Source organism: Oncorhynchus tshawytscha, linkage group LG01 (assembly GCF_018296145.1).
Source record: "Oncorhynchus tshawytscha isolate Ot180627B linkage group LG01, Otsh_v2.0, whole genome shotgun sequence".
Classification (NCBI taxonomy): domain Eukaryota; kingdom Metazoa; phylum Chordata; class Actinopteri; order Salmoniformes; family Salmonidae; genus Oncorhynchus; species Oncorhynchus tshawytscha.
Window position 1 is genome coordinate 58677055 of NC_056429.1, and position 19516 is coordinate 58696570.

General features: G+C 46.4%; 1 protein-coding gene across 2 annotated transcripts; it reads right to left on the minus strand.

The window, feature by feature from the left end:
* Positions 1-1352: 1352 nt before the first annotated feature.
* LOC112254278 (GRIN2-like protein) lies at positions 1353-18770 on the minus strand. Of its 2 annotated transcripts, none has more exons than XM_042323674.1 (3): positions 18544-18770; positions 6186-6762; positions 1353-4159 (listed from the first exon to the last, which is right to left on the minus strand). In XM_042323674.1, the coding sequence occupies exon 3, from the start codon at positions 3977-3979 to the stop codon at positions 2687-2689; it is 1293 nt and encodes a 430-aa protein (XP_042179608.1). In that variant the 5' UTR covers positions 3980-4159; positions 6186-6762; positions 18544-18770; the 3' UTR covers positions 1353-2686. The 2 variants fall into 2 exon arrangements, with proteins under 2 accessions (XP_042179608.1, XP_024282446.1); XM_024426678.2 differs by having other exon boundaries at positions 1353-4270.
* Positions 18771-19516: the final 746 nt, after the last annotated feature.

A 19516-nucleotide genomic window follows, 5' to 3' on the forward strand; every position in this document is an offset into this window, starting at 1 on the left:
CTGGCCCTCGCTACATATTCGTCGCCAGACCCACTGGCTCCAGGTCATCTATGTCTTTGCAAGATAAAGCTCCACCTTATCTCAACTCACTGGTCACGATAACAACACCCACCCGTAGCACACGGTCCAGCAGGTATATCTCGCTGGTCATCCCCAAAGCCAACACCTCCTTTGGGTGCATTTCCTTCCAGTTCTCTGCTGCCAATGACTGAAACGAATTGCAAAAATTGCTGAAGTTGGAGACATATCTCCCTCACTAACTTTAAACATCAGCTATCTGAGCAGCTAACCGATCGCTGCACCTGTACAGCCATCTGTAAATAGCCCATCCAATCTACCTATCTCATCCCCATATTGTTTTTATTTACTTTTTGCTCCTTTGCACACCAGTATTTCTACTTGCACATCATCATCTGCACATCTTTCACTCCAGTGTTAATTTGCTAAATTGTCATTACTTCGCTACTATGGCCTATTCATTGCCTTGCCTTCTCACGCCATTTGCACACACTGTACATTGACGTTTTTCTATTGTGTTATTGACTGTACGTTTGTTTATTCCATGTGTAACTCTGTGTTGTTGTTTGTGTCGCACTGCTTTGCTTTATCTTGGTCAGGTCGCAGTTGTGAATGAGAACTTGTTCTCAACTGGGCTACCTGGTTGAATAAAAGTGAAATAAAACATCTAATTAAACACACCTTGCAGTTTCATTTAAAGGGGCAATCTCCATTAGTACATCCATTTTTTAAAAACTTTTAAATTAATTAGATATACCCGATCATATTCCAAAAGATACAGTAAGCTTGTTTTACTCTCTTGATTATAAACAAAAACTGTGTCGCCTCAGAACATGGTTACATTTCTCAAGCTCTCAACTGCAGGTTGAACCTTCCGTAGGTGAAAAATATTTATCATTTTGTGAATTATCCGCCCCAGTGATGTTTTTGAGCTTTACCGCAAGGTAGACAATGAGACAAAACATATTTGAATTCTTTGTAGTGACTGAATTACAGTGTGGCATTCTAAATACCTGACATCACCAGAGTTTAACCTCAGTAATAAAAAGGGGGAAACAGTTTCCTCAATTCAGACTTCATCTAAGAGACATTATCTGGGACATACCTAATAAAGTGTAACACCACCCCGTTCACGAAACTCCTTCAGACAGTGAGTCACGTGGCTGTGGCTTGTTGTGTAAATCTGGCAGACAGGTATCGAGGCATTCAGTTACTGTTCGATTTAATGTTAGAATGGGCAAAACCAGTGACCTAAGCGACTTTGAGCGTGTTATTTTACACACGACAGTGTCTAGTGTTTACCGAGAATGGTACGACGAACAAAGAACATCCAGTCAGCAACAAAAGAGCCCTTTAATGCCAAGCTTGGTAATTATTTAATACACAAGAATAACTTTCTTAAACATTATATTACTGATTTAATGATAAAACAGTTATTCCTGCATTGTAGCAACAGTAAAAGCTACTTTAAATCTGGTTACAATTGATTGAGCAAAATCTCTTTCAAACGCAATATGGAAGTGACATACTTGAAAGGTTTATGAAACTGACCGGCTAGTTGTAACTCATCCATTTTACAATAGGCCTACCAATGCAGCACATTTTTATGGCACAGTAAATTGATAAGATACTGTTACAGTGGTGATAGTTAACCTTTAACCCTCTGGTTAGATACAGTACATGACTAAAACATTGGCTGTGGTTTTGAGACAATCATCACGCAGAACATATAACACAGATCTGTTACCCATAATGTTTTTGAGACATATTAAAGTACAGGGTCAAATGCAATAAATGTTCATATGACAATGTTGAAAAATTGAAAGAAAGTATTATTCACAAATAGGCTATTTGGCCTTTTGTTATGTGCATTAATATATTGAATGATATCTGATGAGATTTTTCAGCTTTCTTGATCAACGTTTTCCAGTCTGTTAACCCTTTCTCTATGTCACGGTATTCTCCGCTGCATCACAGTGTTGGATGAATCTTCTGAGATCACAGAATTTGAGGTTAGTTAAGGACTTATTTTATATGCCAGTAGAATGAAGTACTGCTAAATCAGGATTGTGATAACTTCTCTATATTGTCAAAGTGATTATGGGGCAGTAGAAATAATGTGAAAAGAAATGCAAAAAACGAAAACTACTGTATGCTTCAAACATTCACACATAATTTGATTAAATCCTAGCATTAGAAATGAGAAAGATAGACACATATTTCCAGCCATACTGATTAGAAGTCTATGGTGTATTGATGCTTTCTGTTGTGTTGTTAATAACTTTTAGCTTGTCTGTTTACAGAAACCCCTAGTTATTCCCCCCTAGTAAATAAATCAACTCTAAATGATAAAGAAATAATTGTATCCCTTTGTTTGACTGTTGTGACAGCGCTCTGTTCTATCACTGGGCATCTATGCTGATGATGAAGGTACAATTACGAATGAATTCCATCCAAATACAACCTTTCACTCTCTGTCTTTTCACCTCTTTTATCAATATGATGGTAGGTTCTTGTACACATGCCAATATTCTGACTGACACACAGATGATCTTATTCACTATGTGAGGCAGGTCACACTGTCTCTGGTGTTTTGGGGTCACATTTGATGCATAATAAAGCTGCTGCCAACTTGACCATTAAGCACAGTGTTCAGGTCTCCCCCCCGTCAGTCCACAGCCGTGCTGGAGCTTGCGCAGCATGCTGGGGTCCTGATTGAGCCCATCACCCCGCCTCTCTTCTTCCTGTCGCCGGCGCCAGTACTGCTCTTCCTGGACGTGGCCGTATCCTGGCAGGACAGGTTAGCAGCGCGGCCAGCCGTCTCCTTGATCTGCAGCTCCAGGTGCTTTTGGATGGCCAGACCAAGCTCCTCAGGGTCCACAGACGCCCCGTACACCTCCCACGTCATCCCTTCCGCGTCCCACTTCACCTCCTTCACTGGGGACTTCTGGGATGTATCCGTCTCATTCCCGCTCTCGTTCCCATTCTCGTTCCTGTTCTTCTCCACCAGGCAGACCTGGGGGAACACATGGGCCAGGCATGCCTCGTGGATCTTCCCAGTCTGCACCCCCACGTCCCTGAGCTCCCTGTGGGATGTCATAGTCCCTGTGTCCCTGGTGGCTCTATTGTTGCTGCTAGGACAACTATTCTCCTGCTGCTGCAGGGCTCCACTAGGGGGCAGAATGTTGGCCCAGGAGCAGTTGAGGTTGCAATTGAGGTTGCAGCATTGCAGCAGGCGCTTGGCATCCAGTCCTGTCTCACTGCCAGAGGACATGAGACAAGGGAGGGAGATGAGGGTAGGCGCCGGGTGAGGTGGCAGCACCCTCTGGTCCCTGAACTTAGCTTCGGTGCCTGGAAAGCGTGGCATCAACTGGGCAGTGGCGAGGATGGGATGGGGGTGGCAGTATGCCGCAAACGTGTCCTCCAACACCCCGTGGTGATGGACAAAAGCGCAGTAGCAGATGGCCTCCTCACATGAATGTTGTTGTTGGGTCTCATCGCCGACCTCAGCGGCTGTGTTAGAGGGGCCAGGGGCACCGACCCTGACACTCCCGGCCTGAGGCTGCTGTGTGGGGCTGCCTCCTCTACCATTTCCCCCTCTGCCGGTGGTGTTGACAGTGTTGCAGTTCTGGACTTGCATGGGCTGCTTGCAGGCAAACCTGGAGAAGGCCTGAGGAGAGGCATCCTGGAAAAGGTAGTCTCTCCCTGGATACAAGGGGCAGCTGGTCTCACTGCGGGGTGGGGGAGCAGAGACCTCCCTGAGCATGTGGAGGGTATGTGAGTGACTCCTCTGGACAGGCAGCCTGGACAGATCCAGTCCTCTCAGGTCTTTCTGGGATGATGACGAGGGGTAAGGCTCCTGGCTCTCTCCGAAGGCTGATAACACGTCCCCGCTGGCTTGGTGAACATGGCTGGTGATGCCCTCTTCATGGTGATGGGCTGTGTATGATGACTCAGCCATACTGTGAGGGCGAACAGTAGTCCTGGGGTCCACATGTTGTTGGATGGTGTGCTGGACAGCCTGAGTAGGCCCCTGGCTGTCATTCTTTCTGTCTCTGTTAGAGCATGGAGCTGTATGCTCACTGGAGCTCCTCCTGAGTTCCTCCTGCCTCAGGGGACCTGTCAGCCCATCTGTGGAGCTCTGGGAGAGGGGTAAAAAAGGGTCGGTAAAGAGGGCAGAGTCAAGGGAAACACTGCCCTCTGGTGGGTATAACTCAGACACAGGATGCCCACTCTCTGCCATGGGAAAGCCCTGGAACACAATGGAAATTAACAGAGCATCAACAATATGGCTCAGGGATATAAGCTCTTATTGTATGATAAGTAAAGCTAACACAGTTTATGCGTGAGGACGCCCTGATGAAACCAGTCATCTGGTACCATGCTAATTGCTTCATTATGAGATGAGTCATCATCCTGCTGGGAGTAGTCTAGTGTAATGCCAGACATGACAGCTAGAATTTCACAGTGTTTTTTTTTTCTTCATTTTTATAATTGAAGTTGAGTCTAGTCCCAAGTGTTTTCACAGTGTTAGTGTAGTTGTTTTGTTGATTTACGAGAGACACAGACACGACCATTTGGTCTCTGCAGCTTAAACGTTAAGGCCTTGATTATCTCTTGTACACAGATTGTGGTGCCAGCCTAAACCAGAGGGTCATTGGTTTTGTCCACTACAGAAGGGGGCATGCCATGAGCAAACTGGTCAGGTATCTCTCACTCACAGTGGCAGAGATTAGGCCGTTCAGATTAGGTCTGGATCAGCCCCTCACTGATCCATAAGATTACAAGAGAAACACAGGATTGTCTATGTCTTCTTTGAGAGCATTAGGGGGTGTCTTCAATGTAGGCTCTCTAAAGCTTTGGTAGTGGATGTGTTAACTTGTGACATGGCGTGATGATACGATGTCAGCTAGAGTGCTGAACCTCAATCACAAAACCTTGAACTTTTAAGTCAAATACCCTTCAATTATATACACACACAAAATAGAAATGATCATGTACCTTCTATGGGCTTTTGAAAAATATGCATTTAATTGTCCATTGATCTCTTGTTATTCTACTTTACATATGAGGCCTCTAGGGGCAGTTTAAAAAGCATCACCTATGAGTCTGCTCTACCCTTGGAGCCAAATGCCCCATGGTGGCTCTCCATCCCACCCCAGTCCCATGGTACACCTCCTTGTTATTTACATGTAGGATCTCTGTGAGGGGCTCTACAGGCTGAATATGAATATTATAATGAATATCTGTTACAGTCTTTTTGGGATAACATGCATGATATTGTTAGTCTCATGTTAGTCTCTGTGCATTATTCAGTGTATTTATTGAAGGAATCTGTGTTGACAGCTCACAAGCTGAATGTTTTCGCAGTGAATTACAACATATGTAAATCATACTGTCTACAGACAAGACAAACCCATTCAATTCAATGTTTACAATGTTGACAGGCAACAGCGAACGCTCAAGTCATTTAATGTCGTGCAATGAAATCACTGTATGGCCTGGTGTCAGTGGGCAAAGTGTTAGCATGCCTTTCTTTAATATTGACTGACTAGCCACATGTTCCTCACAGCTAACAAGCTGCTGCTGATCCGAAGCACGGAGTTGTCTCTCTCCTATAAATTGGCTACATCTAAGCTGGTTTGAACCAAAGGTCACTTCTGACAATAGACAGATCAGGCAGATGATATGCCATAAAGTGTAGGAACCTGCGTCCAGTCAGTGAAAAATAATGGCGTGCTAACACTTTGCCCACTGACACTAGAACAAAACACCTGATCTGTGGTAGTCTGAAAATAGAGATGTGAGAAGTCAATTTAATGAATTAGTGGCCTTTATTTTTACAGTAATGCTTCTTTTTACAATAATATTTCAGAATATACCTCCTCACACAACGCAACAAATGGATATTCTTTCTGCTATGCTATACACACATCTAAATAATAACAATGCCTCAACTATCTGAACTTTGTATGAGACTAGGGACAGCTTGTGACTGACTGCATGTATTGACTCACTCAGGGGCCTACCTCAATCCCCCCACCCTACACACATATGCATGCAGTACATACACACGCACACACATGCAAGCCACGCATGCACACACACCCACACACAGAGATTTAACCATTTCATCCTAAAAAGTCTCTGTTGTAACCCCTGCTTACCTTTCAGGAAGAATATGAGATCCGTGCCTTATGTTCCTTTTCTCTCCTCCTCCTCTCCCTCTCTTTCTCAATCACTCAGTGTCAGAGTCCAGTTATCCCACCGGATCCCCGGAGAACCCCTGTTAGTCCAGGATGTTGGAAAGGAAAAGGAAAGCGCTTCTCCTTCCCTCACATCCACAGGTGACTCCCCCCCTCTCTCGCCACGCACCATCCACAGCGCCCTCCCTTCCACTAGTCTCCTCCTCTTCCTTCTCCCTCCCTCTATCCTGGCTGTGAACAAGATGGAGGAAACCTTGCGATAATCCTCTCTTTCATCTGATTACAAATGAGAGGCTGCGAATCTTTAAATCCCTTTCCAGGAGACAGGGGTAGTGTGTGTGCGAATGTGTGTGTGTCTATATGTGTGTGTGTGTGTGAGACGTTGTTAGAGATGGGTGGTGGTGGTTGTTTGGCTTTGTGTGTGGTGTACAGGGGGATGGTAGATAGGACTAGGGGATTGGATGGAGAGGGGGAGGGAGAATGATAATGAGGAGATGCACGATAGTCAGGCAGACAGCGTCATTGTCACTCCGTCCACCTGGGAGAAAAAAAATGACAGAAAAATGCATGAATGGGTGTTATCGAATAGAAGGTTTCACGGCGAAAAAACAGCCGCCCCTCACAGACAGTCAGCCTCTGTCTCTCTCGCATCCTCTTCTCTCCCTCCCACTCATCCTCCTCTCTCTGTCTCTCTCACACACACACACACACACACACACACACACACGTACACACCCACGCACACACACACATTGTTTTGACTCCTACCTCACCTACTCCTTTACACACTCCCCATCAATCTCACCCACTCTCCATCACTCTGTCCCTGTTGCTATGGAAACTGCAATACTCAATGGGACTCTGATGAATGTTCATTTTCTATGTTGCTGTGAGGCGACAGACAGCAAAACATGTCAGCCGGGAAACTACAGTGCTCATGGTTGTCAAGTAACAAGAGAACAATCTGATTTTATGTCAATTTTTTGTGCATGGATGTCACATGCCATGGTATGTCCGTGTTTTGCATGACAATTAATTAAAAAGCAGGAATGTAATTCGCTTGAAAAGTCCCATTAAAATGGAAAGTAATGGGAGTATAAAACAGTATTTATTGTAGTTCATACGGCTATGTCACGACTTCCGCCGAAGTTGGCTCCCCTGCCTGTTCAGGCGGTGCTCCGCGGTCGTCGTCAACGTCCTACTAGCCGCTACCGATCCCTTTTTCGTTTGTCTGTTGGTTTTGTCTTATTAGTTTCACCTGTGTGTATTTTGGTTTAATTAGCTTCCCTATATGTAGTAGTTTGACCCGGCCTTGTTTTGTGCGGGATTGTTTTTTGTTACTCTGTTGGTTGTGGTTTCATGTTTGTATTCTCTGGACTGTTTGGTCCTGTTTTTGGGCTGGTCTGTTTTATGCGCCTTGTATGTTTGCGTGACCGTTTTTTGCCAGAGAATAAATTATGATTTACCGAACCCTGCTCTCTGCCCCTGATTCCAAACCACCACTCCTAGTAGGCTGTGACAGAATCCTGCACTGGAACATGGAATCAGCAGGAGAAGCCGCATCTCCTCTCCCATCGATGGAGGAAAGGATCCTCCATCATACCAGCGTTCTCCATAGGATTGGTTCGGCCATGGACCAAATGATGGAGAGGATGGATCGATGGGAGAGGAGTGGCCTTCCCACCTAATCTCCAGCACCCCCTCCTCCAGCACCTCCTGTTCCTGCTACCGCATCTGGCTCCGGGGCTCTTCGGCTGACGCTCCCACGGGAGTATGACGGAACGGCGGCTGGGTGCCAAGGTTTCCTTCTACAACTGGAACTGTACCTGGCTACCGTGCGTCCTGCTCCCTCCGGAGAGGAGAGCGTGAGCGCCCTCGTCTCCTGTTTGACTGGGTGAGCTCTCGAGTGGGCCAACGCAGTGTGGAATGGTCCGGACTCGGCGAGGGATCATTACCCAGAGTTCACCCGCCGATTCCGAGCTGTGTTTGACCATCCACCAGAGGGTCGTGTGGCGGGTGAACGGCTGTTCCACCTGCGTCAGGAGACGAGGAGCACACAGGACTTTGCCCTCGAGTTCAGGACCTTGGCCGCAGGAGCAGGGTGGAACGACAGGGCCCTGATAGATCATTTCCGATGCAGTCTCAGGGAGGACGTCCGCAGGGAGCTAGCATGTCGGGACACCACCCTCACACTGGATGAACTCATTGACATGGCTATCCGTCTCGACAACCTGCTGGAGTTCGGATCAGGTCCTGTCGTTTCCACTTCCCAGCCCTCCTGCCCCTATCCCTATGGAGTTAGGAGGGGCGGCTTCGAGGGGGACCGGAGGAGGAGTGTCCTCCTGCACCAGTTGTGGTCGGCGAGGGCACACGGCCGACCGGTGCTGGAGGAACTCGTCTGGGAGTCGGGAGGGCAGGCGGAGCACTACTCGATCACCCCAGGTGAGTAAGCACCAGACTCACCCAGAGCTTCCTGTCGGTCATATGTATGTGTTAACTTCTTTCCCTGGGTTTCTTCCCTCTCTACAGCATAAGGCACTAGTCGATTCAGGGGCAGCTGGGAATTTCATGGATCGTGGGCTCGCGTTAAGGCTAGGGATTCCCTGGTGTCGTTAGACCTACCTTTCCCCGTGCACTCCTTAGATAGCCGACCATTAGGGTCAGGAGTAGTTAGGGAGGCTACGGTGCCGCTGGACATGGTAACGCAGTGGGGTCATAAGGAGCAGATTAGTCTGTTCCTTATAGATTCACCTGCGTTTCCAGTGGTGTTGGGAATTCCCAGGCTAGCTCAACACAACCCGGTGATTTCCTGGTGACAGGGGGCTCTTAAGGGGTGGTCAGAGGTGTGTTCAGGCAGGTGTATAGGAGTTGCCATTGGTGCGACTACGGTGGAGAGTCCAGACCAGGTTTCCACCGTGCGCATTCCCTCTGAATATGCCGATTTGGCTATCGCCTTCAGTAAAAAGAGGGCGACCCAATTACCACCCCATCGTCGAGAGGACTGCGCAACAAACCTTCTGGAGAACGCTGCACTTCCTAGGAGTCACGTGTATCCATTGTCCCAGGAGGAGACAGTAGCGATGGAAACATATGTTGCGGATTCGCTGGGACAGGGGTACATTAGGCCCTCCGCATCACCCGTCTCCTCAAGCTTCTTTTTTGTGAAGAAGGATGGAGGTCTGCGTCCGTGCATTGATTATAGAGGTCTAAATTCCATCACAGTGGGGTTTAGTTACCCACTACCTCTCATCGCTACGGCAGTGGAATCATTTCACGGGGCGCGCTTCTTCACAAAACTGGACCTGAGGAGTGCGTATAATCTGGTACGTATCCGGGGAGGAGATGAGTGGAAAACCGCATATAATACTACATCTGGTCATTATGAGTACCGCGTCATGCCATATGGGTTGAAGAATGCTCCAGCCGTCTTCCAATCCTTCGTAGATGAGATTCTCCGAGACCTGCTCGGGCAGGGAGTGGTAGTGTACATCAATGACATCTTGATCTATTCTGCCACACACGCGGCACATGTGTCTCTGGTGCATAAGGTACTTGGGCGACTGCTGGAGCATGACCTGTATTGCAAGGCGGAGAAATGAGAGTTTTTCAAACAGGCCGTTTCCTTCCTGCGTTATCGTATTTCCACCTCCGGGGTGGTGATGGAGGATGACCGCGTTACAGCCGTGCGTAATTGGCCGACTCCGACCACGGTGAAAGAAGTGCAGCGGTTTTTAGGGTTTGCCAATTACTACCGGAGGTTTATCCGGGGTTTTGGTCAGGTGGCTGCTCCCATCACCTCACTGCTGAAGGGAGGACCGGTGCGCTTGCATTGGTCAGCAGAGGCGGGCAGAGATTTCAGTCGTTTGAAGGAGCTGTTCACCAATGCACCCGTGTTGGCGCATCCGGACCCCTCTTTAGCGTTCATAGTGGAGGTGGATGCGTCCGAGGCGGGGGTCGGGGCCGTCCTGTCCCAGCGCTCGGGCGTGCCACCCAAGCTCCGCCCTTGTGCCTTCTTTTCGAGAAAGCTCGTCCAGCGGAGCGAAACTATGACGTGGGGGACCGGGAGTTGTTAGCTGTAGTCAAGGCTCTGAAGGTGTGGAGACATTGGCTTGAGGGGGCGAGACACCCTTTTCTCATCTGGACTGACCATCGTAATCTCGAGTATATCCGGGCAGCGAGGAGACTAAATTCACGTCAAGCTAGATGGGCCATGTTTTTCACCAGGTTTCGGTTTACCATCTCCTACCGGCCAGGCTCCCAAAACACCAAAGCCGACGAACTGTCCCGCCTCTATGATACCGAGGAGCGGTCCGTTGAGCCAACTCCCATCATTCTACCTTCATGTCTCGTGGCACCGGTAGTATGCGAGGTGGGCGTGGAGATAGAGGGCTTCACGGTTAGAGCCGGCCCCCCTAACTGTCCAGCGGGGGCTCAGTACGTGCCAAGGGGGGGGTCCAGGATAAGCTGATCCGGTGGGCTCATACTCTCCCCTCCTCGGGTCATCCTGGCATCGAGAGGACAGTGCGGAGTCTTAGAGGGAGATATTGGTGGCCCACGCTGGCTAAGGACGTGAGATTTTATGTCTCCTCCTGCTCAGTGTGCGCTCAGAGCAAGGCTCCTCGGCACTTGCCTAGAGGGAAGTTACAACCCCTCCCCGTTCCACAACGGCCGTGGACACACTTATCGGTGGACTTTCTTACCGACCTTCCCCCGTCCCAGGGAAGTACTACAATCCTGGTTGTTGTGGATCGGTTTTCTAAGTCCTGTCGTCTCATCCTGTTGCCCGGGCTCCCTACGGCCCTGCAGACTGCGGAGGCCTTGTTTACCCGTGTCTTCCGGCACTATGGGGTACCTGAGGACACCGTTTCTGATCGGGGTCCCCAATTCACGTCCAGAGTGTGGAGGGCATTTATGGAGAGACTGGGGGTCTCGGTCAGCTTAACCTCAGGTTTTCACCCCGAGAGTAATGGGCAGGTGGAGCGCGTAAACCAGGATGTGGGCAGGTTTCTGTGGTCCTATTGCCGGGACCAGCCTGGTGAGTGGGCAAGGTATGTTCCTTGGGCTGAGCTCGCTCAGAACTCCCTACGCCACTCCTCAACTAACTTGTCCCCTTTTGAGTGTGTGTTAAGTTACCAGCCGGTCCTGGCCCCATGGCATCAGAGCCAGACCGAGGCTCCTGCGGTTGAGGAATGGGTACAGCGCTCCAAGGACACCTGGAAAGCCGTCCAGGACTCGCTAAGGTCAGCGGGAGAACGGCAGAAGAGGAGCGTTGACGAGCACCGCAGTGAGGCCCCCGTGTTTGCACCGGGGGACAGGGTCTGGCTCTCGACCCGAAACCTGCCCCTCCGCCTGCCCTGTCGGAAGCTTGTGCCGCAGTGTGTGGGGCCTTTCAAAGTCCTGAGGAGAATAAACGAGGTGTGTTACAGGTTACAACTTCCTAGGTATTATCGTATTAACCCCTTGTTTCATGCGTCTCTCCTCAGGCCGGTGGTGGCTGGTCCCCTGCAAGAAGGTGAGGTGCCTGAGGACCCTCCGCCCCCTCTGGACAGCGAGGGGTCCCCGGCGTACAGGGTTCGTGGCATTCTGGATTCGAGACGCCGGGTGGGGGGCCTACAGTACCTCGTGGAATGGGAGGGGTACGGTCCGGAGGAGAGATGCTGGGTTCCGGGGACATTTTGGACCCTTCTCTCCTGAGAGATTTCCACCGCCTCCACCCGGATCGCCTGGCGCCTCGTCCTCCGGGTCGTCCTCGAGGCCGGTGGCGGTGCACTGCGGGAGCCGCGCGGGGGGGGGTACAACTTCCGCCAAAGTTCGCTCCCCTGCCTGTTCGGGGTGTGCTCGGCGGTCGTTGTCACCATCCTACTAGCCGCTGACAATCCCTTTTTCGTTTGTCTGTTGGTTTTGTCTTATTAGTTTCACCTGTGTGTATTTTGGTTTAATTAGCTTCCCTATATGTAGTAGTTTGACCCGGCCTTGTTTTGTGCGGGATTGTTTTTTGTTACTCTGTTGGTTGTGGTTTCATGTTTGTATTCTCCGGACTGTTTGGTCCTGTGTTTGGGCTGGTCTGTTTTATGCGCCCTGTATGTTGGCGTGACCGTTTTTTGCCGGATTTACCGAAGTTCTCTGCTGATTCCAACCCACCACTCCTAGTAGGCTGTGACAGGCTATGGGTAGAAGTTGCCCTTAAGCACAGATCTAAGATCAGCGTACCCTTCCCAAATCAAACCTTAAACATTAGGGGGAACAATGAACAATGAATGAGGCCTACAGTAAAGGACCACTCCTCACCGCAGTAACAGGTGGAAAATAAAAATAGACAGGGGGTTTGAGTGTAAGACAGAAAATGTGTGATCAAACAAAAGGCAGTCATAACAAAGCCTGTCAGACATATCACATTTCTTGTTTTGGTTATTGTAATTGTACACCTGTAGAAGCTCAAATGGAAGAATGATATGTATCTGGCAGAAGGAACACAAGTAACCTTTGATCTGGGTAATTAGCAGTGCTTAGTGCATGCTGATATGATGAAAATATTGTTTTTTTTGCATTGTTAACCGAGGTGAGGGGAGGGGTTGTGTGTGGTTGGATGGGCTACACTTGTGCGTCGTCGGTATTTCAAGTACAGGGGTTGGGATTGTTGTAGTAGAAGTTCTGGGAGGAGGGGAGGGAGGTTGATTTAGTATTAGGAGCAAAAGTCTCATTACGGCAGACTGAACATCTGGAGAAGGGCAGTACCAGGGATAGACGTGTGGGGATTAAAGGTTAGATTTCAAAGAGAGAGTCAGCGAGGGATGGAGGATTGTGAAAGATCCTACTGGCCAACAGCCTTCACAGCTAAGAACAATGTCAGGGAGGGCTCCTGTACCAATTACAGTAACAGTTTTAGGACCTAAATAGTATCAGGCATAAGGAAGGGTAAGGAGACAGATTGAGACACATTTCATTCATCAGGGAGTTTCTCCAGCTGGCAAACCATATTGTTGCAGACTGAAATTAAATGAGATCGTCTATCATACAACCCTGATAGTATCTCAGCAACAGCAATGCCCTAGCATGGCCGTGATATCTTTCCCGGCATTGTCAGAGACAGGAAAGCCTTAGCTGCATGCATTCAGATATAATTCAGATATAACATGGCTGATACACCCGGCTCACTGAAAAGATCCCCTACTACTCCCTGCACACACAAACAACGCTCCAATTCTTTGTCCAAACTATCCATGATCATTTGAATAAGCATTACAAAAACACCTTTTATCAGCAGTTACAGCTAGAACATAACGTTCTCAGAACCATGTGTTATTTTGCATACAACCTTCCCACAACTTTCTAGGAATGGTGAAGGATAGTTGCTTGGCTTTGATACAGTCTCAGCACATTTAAGGAACTTGACAGCAAAAACATTATTTTCTTGGTATTACAAAAAGACACATTGGTTTCCTTACCCTGTAAGTAGGCTATGGACAAGGTATGACAGCAATCCATGCTTTGGTTTAGTTTCCCTGGCACTGTTTCCACATGTTCATGTTTTAAAATTTTGTGGCATAAATCCATTTCAAGTAATGGGACCGATATCAGCATTTTTCGTGCTTCATGTCCAAATCATCCAAAAGTATCAAAAATTGATTGTTAAGCTCAACAAAGTCACTTATAGATGTTTTGAGAATTGCGTGAAAAATGCTAATATCGGTTCCATTACTTGAATGAGATTTGTCCACAAATGCTAAAACATTAGCATGTGGAAACAGTGCCATGGAAACTAAACCAAAGCATTGATTGCTGTCATACCTTGTCCATAGACTACTTACAGGGTAAGGAAACCAATATGTCATTTTGTAATTTGGGTGAACTATCCCTTTAAGAAAACATTCCATAAAAAAAACAGAAGAAAACGTTTGTAACATTCAGAGAAAGTTCTATGAATGTTATTTAAAAACATGCATTCCTTTCTCAGAACGTTAAGAAAACATTCCATAAAAACCACAAGAAAACTGAAGAAATGTTCAGAGTACATTCACAGAATGTTATTTAAAAACATGAATTCCATTCTCAGCATCAGCAAAACTCTTGTTAAGTGTGTTGAAGTGTTTTCGCCGTGCCCATTAATTGGTCACAATTGATCTTATTAATGACTGCATTTTCCCTTTGAAATGGGGTCTGTTTGAATAGATTAAAATTAACTGCTTTATATGTGTAAAAAATATATATTGCATGCTAGCTCCATTCTGGTGGCGCAGTGGACTAATTCCATGGATGGAGAATAGATCATTATAGGTTTGAATTTCACAATAAAAAATACATGTGTTTGCATGATTCATGCCTATGGAAATTCATTTCCAAGTGTCCTATCTGTGCTTGGAGTTCAAAAAAGTTAAGCCAAAATAAGCTAGCAGCATTATTAAAAGTCTTATTTTAACATTCAGTGAAATGTTTAAAGAAATTACACAAAAACCTCAAAATAACATATAATTTACATTCTCAGAGCATTAATAAAACCTACCAGGAAAATTTTAAAGGAACCAGAATAAAACATTCTCAGAACTTCTCTGCAACATAAAAATAAATGTTCCCAGAACAAGCAAAATGTTCATTTCTGTTCTGAGAACGTTTTTTAAAATTTCAGTTTTACCGGTCAGGAAACGTATGGCTTCATTCCAACAACCAATGTGAAACCAAAAACAAACGTTCCCTCAACGTCCAAGGAACCAAATGTGCTAGCTGGGATGGCAATGTATAAATAAAATTTGGAGCAGGCATTGATATCCTGTCAATGCTGTATTTGAATATGCCCCAACAAAGACAGTCATAGATAAAGATACACCATCTCCTCAGAGTTCCATTGGGCTGAAGCAAACACATAGGAGGTGCAGTAGCAGTAAAACATCTATGGTTTGAGAAACTACCAGACAGTTAACATAGTAAGACTAGAAACCTCATAGCACAATTTAAACATCAACTATAGGCTAAACCATTTCTCTTGAAAAGAGAAAACTACTAGTGTGATACTAGCACCATCACATATCTGTGCCTTGAATCTCTGACATTATCCATCACAATAAGTCATTCTCCTGGGTCAAGTTTCATGTTGCATTTTGTATATTCAGTCAAACTGTTTTCCGCTTGGGGGACAGATTCATCTGCAGGACTGACCTGCACTCTTCATCTGCAGGCCTGACCCAGCAGTTGTCACCTAAGGGCTCACAGTCACCTTCTCAGGACTGACTCAGCCGCACCCATACAAGTATATGATGAGACTGTGACATAGGCTACTCACATGCCTACACCAGAGTCAACGCTACAGTCTAGAGACATTGTTGCAGGTTGGCCGCCGTTACCCTACGAGAGATAGGCGGGCACCAAGACGCTTGGACTTGTAAGGTTGAATATAATTGTTGTTCTTAATGTGGACAATTTGAGTAGGTGAGGAGGAGATGTGGTGTATTGGGGTTTCCCCATCAGAGCATCATGGGAGTTGGATGTTAGTAGATGATCACGTTCTAGATAAATGGTTGAACTAATTCCTGTCTCATCATTTAATCGTTATAAAGACGTGGTTGTGAAACCCACAAGACATAACAAAAGATTGGCGATGAGTAAGTCTGAACCTACAGGAACTATTTTGTCTGGAAGAAGTCAGTTTTTACAAGTTTAAAAATGTTATATCCCGTGGTACAGTCTAAGTTAATGTTAGCACATATTACTAGCAGAGGCAAATGCAGAGTCTAGCTAGCTAAGAAAGTGTGTTAGCATCGTCAGGCATGGAAGAAAAGGATTCGAGATGGATGAAAAGCAGGAAAACGTGATTAAAAAGGGAGGAATATACCCAGCTAGTAATGAGGAGTCGGCCCAGAATGGTTTCACATTGGTTGTTGGAATTAACTGATTGAATCGGACCGGAATTGGTGTCGGACTCGGTACACCTGGTGACCATGTCAGCGGGCATGCGCCTGGCCCGCCACAGGGGTCGCTACAGCGTGATGGAACAAGGACATCCCCGGCCGGCCAAACCCATGCGTCTCACGGGTCTCCCGGTTTCGGCTGGCACGGGTATCAAACCAACATCCGTAGCAACGCAGTTTGCGCTGCCTTAGACCGCTGCGCCACTCGAGATGTCCCATATTGTTATTGTCTTTACCAGAGATAAATAACAAAGAACGCGCTTTCCTCCACATGCTTGGAAACACTACAGCCAAAATGGGAGCCACTTAGAAAAACTACAACTTCTCCCGCATGTTTCCAAAAACCAGCATGAAACTCTTTCTAAAGACTGTTGACATCTCGTGGAAGCCCTAGGAACTGCAATCAGGGAGGATTTCGCCCTATAATAAATGTGCCAGCCATTGAAATCAGTGTAATGCTGAATTATTTTGGGGGGGTAGTTTGTCATCGGGGTTTCGCCTGCCATTTCAGTTCTGTTATATTCACAGACATGATTTTAGAGTGTTTTCTATCCAAATCTACCAATTATGTGCATATCCTAGCTTCTGGGCCTGAGTAGCAGGCAGTTTACTTTGGGCACGCTTTTCATCCGGACGTCAAAATACCGCCCCCTAGCACAAAGAGGTTTAACAAGATAGAGGATAGAGAGAGTTTTGTTGATGCTGAGAACTGAATGTTCTCTGAACATTAAAGTTTTCACGTGTTTTTTCTGGAAAGTTTTCTTAACATTCTCAGAACAATTTGAGAACATGACTTGAAATAGAACCATGAGGACACCTGTAGGAAACATTATGCTGAAGTACTTAAATTCCCACAGAAGAACATTGTTTCATAACGTTCTCTGAAACAGTCTGAGAATGTTCCTAGTACACTACCAAAATTGAAATGAAATGTAACCATGTTTTAGGAAATGTTCTGTTAAAGTAATGAAATACTAAGAAAATAATGTTTTTTTTGTCAAGTTCCTCAAATGTGCTGAGAATGTTCCAAAGCCAAACAATTAACCTGCACCGTTCCCAGAAAGTTGTGGGAAGGGTGTATGCAAAATAACCATAGGAAAACCATGCTTTCACCAAACTGTGGACCTGATGAGTTGTACGCCATTCACCTGTAGGAACTTATCCATTTCTTGAAACACTAGCTGTGGTCCGTTGTCGACAATGAGTTGGAGTGGCCATCTGAACCGGCTGATAGCAATTGGCCAGAGGTTGCCATCATGAGGTCTACTACTGCAGAGAAGTCCATTGAGAATATTGGAGAAGTGTTTAGTCGGTTCAGATGGCCACTCCAACTCATTGGCGACAACAGACCACAGCAAGTGTTTCAAGAAATGGCTAAGTTCCTTCAGGTGAATGGCGTACAACTCATCAGGTCCACACCCTATCATCCATCAACCAACTGGCTGGCGGAGAGGTTCGTACAGACCATGAAACATCTCAGGGTCAAGGGACACTGCATCAACGCTAGAACAGTTTCCTGCTATCCTACAGGAACATGCCTCATGCAACCACAAGGGCTTTGCCTGCATCGCTACTCATGAAGAGAGAGCTGCGCACAAGTTCGACCTATTCAAACATCCAAACTCAAAGGAGACAGTCCTACGTCAACAGGAGAGTCAAGTCAAACGTTGTGAACTGAGAGCAAAGGACAGAGCTTTCAATCCTGGAGAAACTGTCTTAGCTAGGAACTACCTCAACGGACTAAAGTGGGTTCCTGCTACAGTCATTGTGCAGACTGGTCCTGTGTCCTACACTGTCTAGACTGCAGAGGATGTCATCTGGAAAAGCCACAGATCAGTTACTGTTGAGAAAAGCAACACCGACAGAACCACAAGACGTGAGTGGTCCAGAACTGTTACTAGGTGACACCTTGACCCAGCAGTCGTCACCTAGGTATTTAAAGTCACCTTCTCAGGACTGTTGTTCATAGTGGGGACAATTAAAGTAGGTGGGGAGGAGATGTGGTGTATTGGGGTTGTGCCACAGAGCATCATGGGAGTTGGATGTTGTCATATTGTAGATAAATGGTTGATCTAATTCCTGTCTCCCAGGAAACCCACAAGACAAAACACTAATGTCCATGTTTATGTCCACGACAGCAAACAAAATGAAAGTGCCACATACGCTGCATTTGAGCCCCGGTGCTGTGTACATATAGGACATTCGTACGTGTGCATAAAGGAACAGGACCATATGGTACAACACAGCAAAACATTTGACCTATTGGACACTCTTATCCGCATACAAACCCGTAACAATCTTATATAACCACCTGTCACCGACTGAATGAAGTTATAATACAAAGCCATGCATGTATGTGGTAATTGGAAGGATTGGAAGGCATTATAACTTGTCCTGTCCAATTTAATGTCTCGTATTACCTTCATAAAGGGTCAGGTCTGTGTTGTTCCAGTGCTCCTCTAGTTTCTTTGTTCTGTTGCTTTAGCTACCTCAGCGTTAGCCACAACACACCTCTATGGCTGTGGAGCTCACACCTGTTCCTGTGAAAACTGTGGATTCGGGGTAACGCGTATCGGTAGTTCCAAAGTGCACTATTGTTCATTCGCAGGTGCTTTTTAGAGCTCAGTTCCTTTTTTTCTGGCCCTGCAAACACACCTACTCACGCAAATCTGAGACACACCTACTCTACATCTGCATATTCAGTTTCACACTCAGGCTCACACCTTGACCTAGAATGCATCCCAAGCCAATTTGTTTCTCCTATTCTGGCTTCACAGTTCACAGTCCCTGATAGAAGAATCTGCCTAGTATGCATAATTATCATCTGATGGCTTTCTATGAATTATGCAAACCACTGTTTCATTTTGAAACCCAGGAGAACAGTATGAGCTGAAATAAAGGAACTCATATCAAATCTGGAACAAAATATTATAATGTAAGACACAGTTTGCAGAATCTACAAAGTGTGACTCCTCATCAACCATATATACTGGATGTGTTGTTATTGGGTTGCTTAGTCACACTTTACCACACCCTTCACATTGACAGTAGAAGTTTTTAAAGCTTTGGGATCGTTAGCCATCAGATGCCATAGCCTGTAATCCACAGAGGTCAAAGGGCGAGGGTCAACCACCACCAATTGAAATTAAGATTAAGGCGATGGAGCTACAGTGCCTTTAGAAAGTATTCATACCTCTTGACTTATTTCACATTTTGTTGTGAATGGATTAAGGGCTTGTAAGTAAGCATTTCAAGGTAAGATCTAACCTGTTGTATTTGGCGCATGTGACAAATAACATTTGATTTAATTTACAGTATTTTTTTTATTTATGAGGTTGAGTGATGCCCAGTGATGTGCACAGAAAGCTCTCTTCAGGTCATTGCACTGTCTCT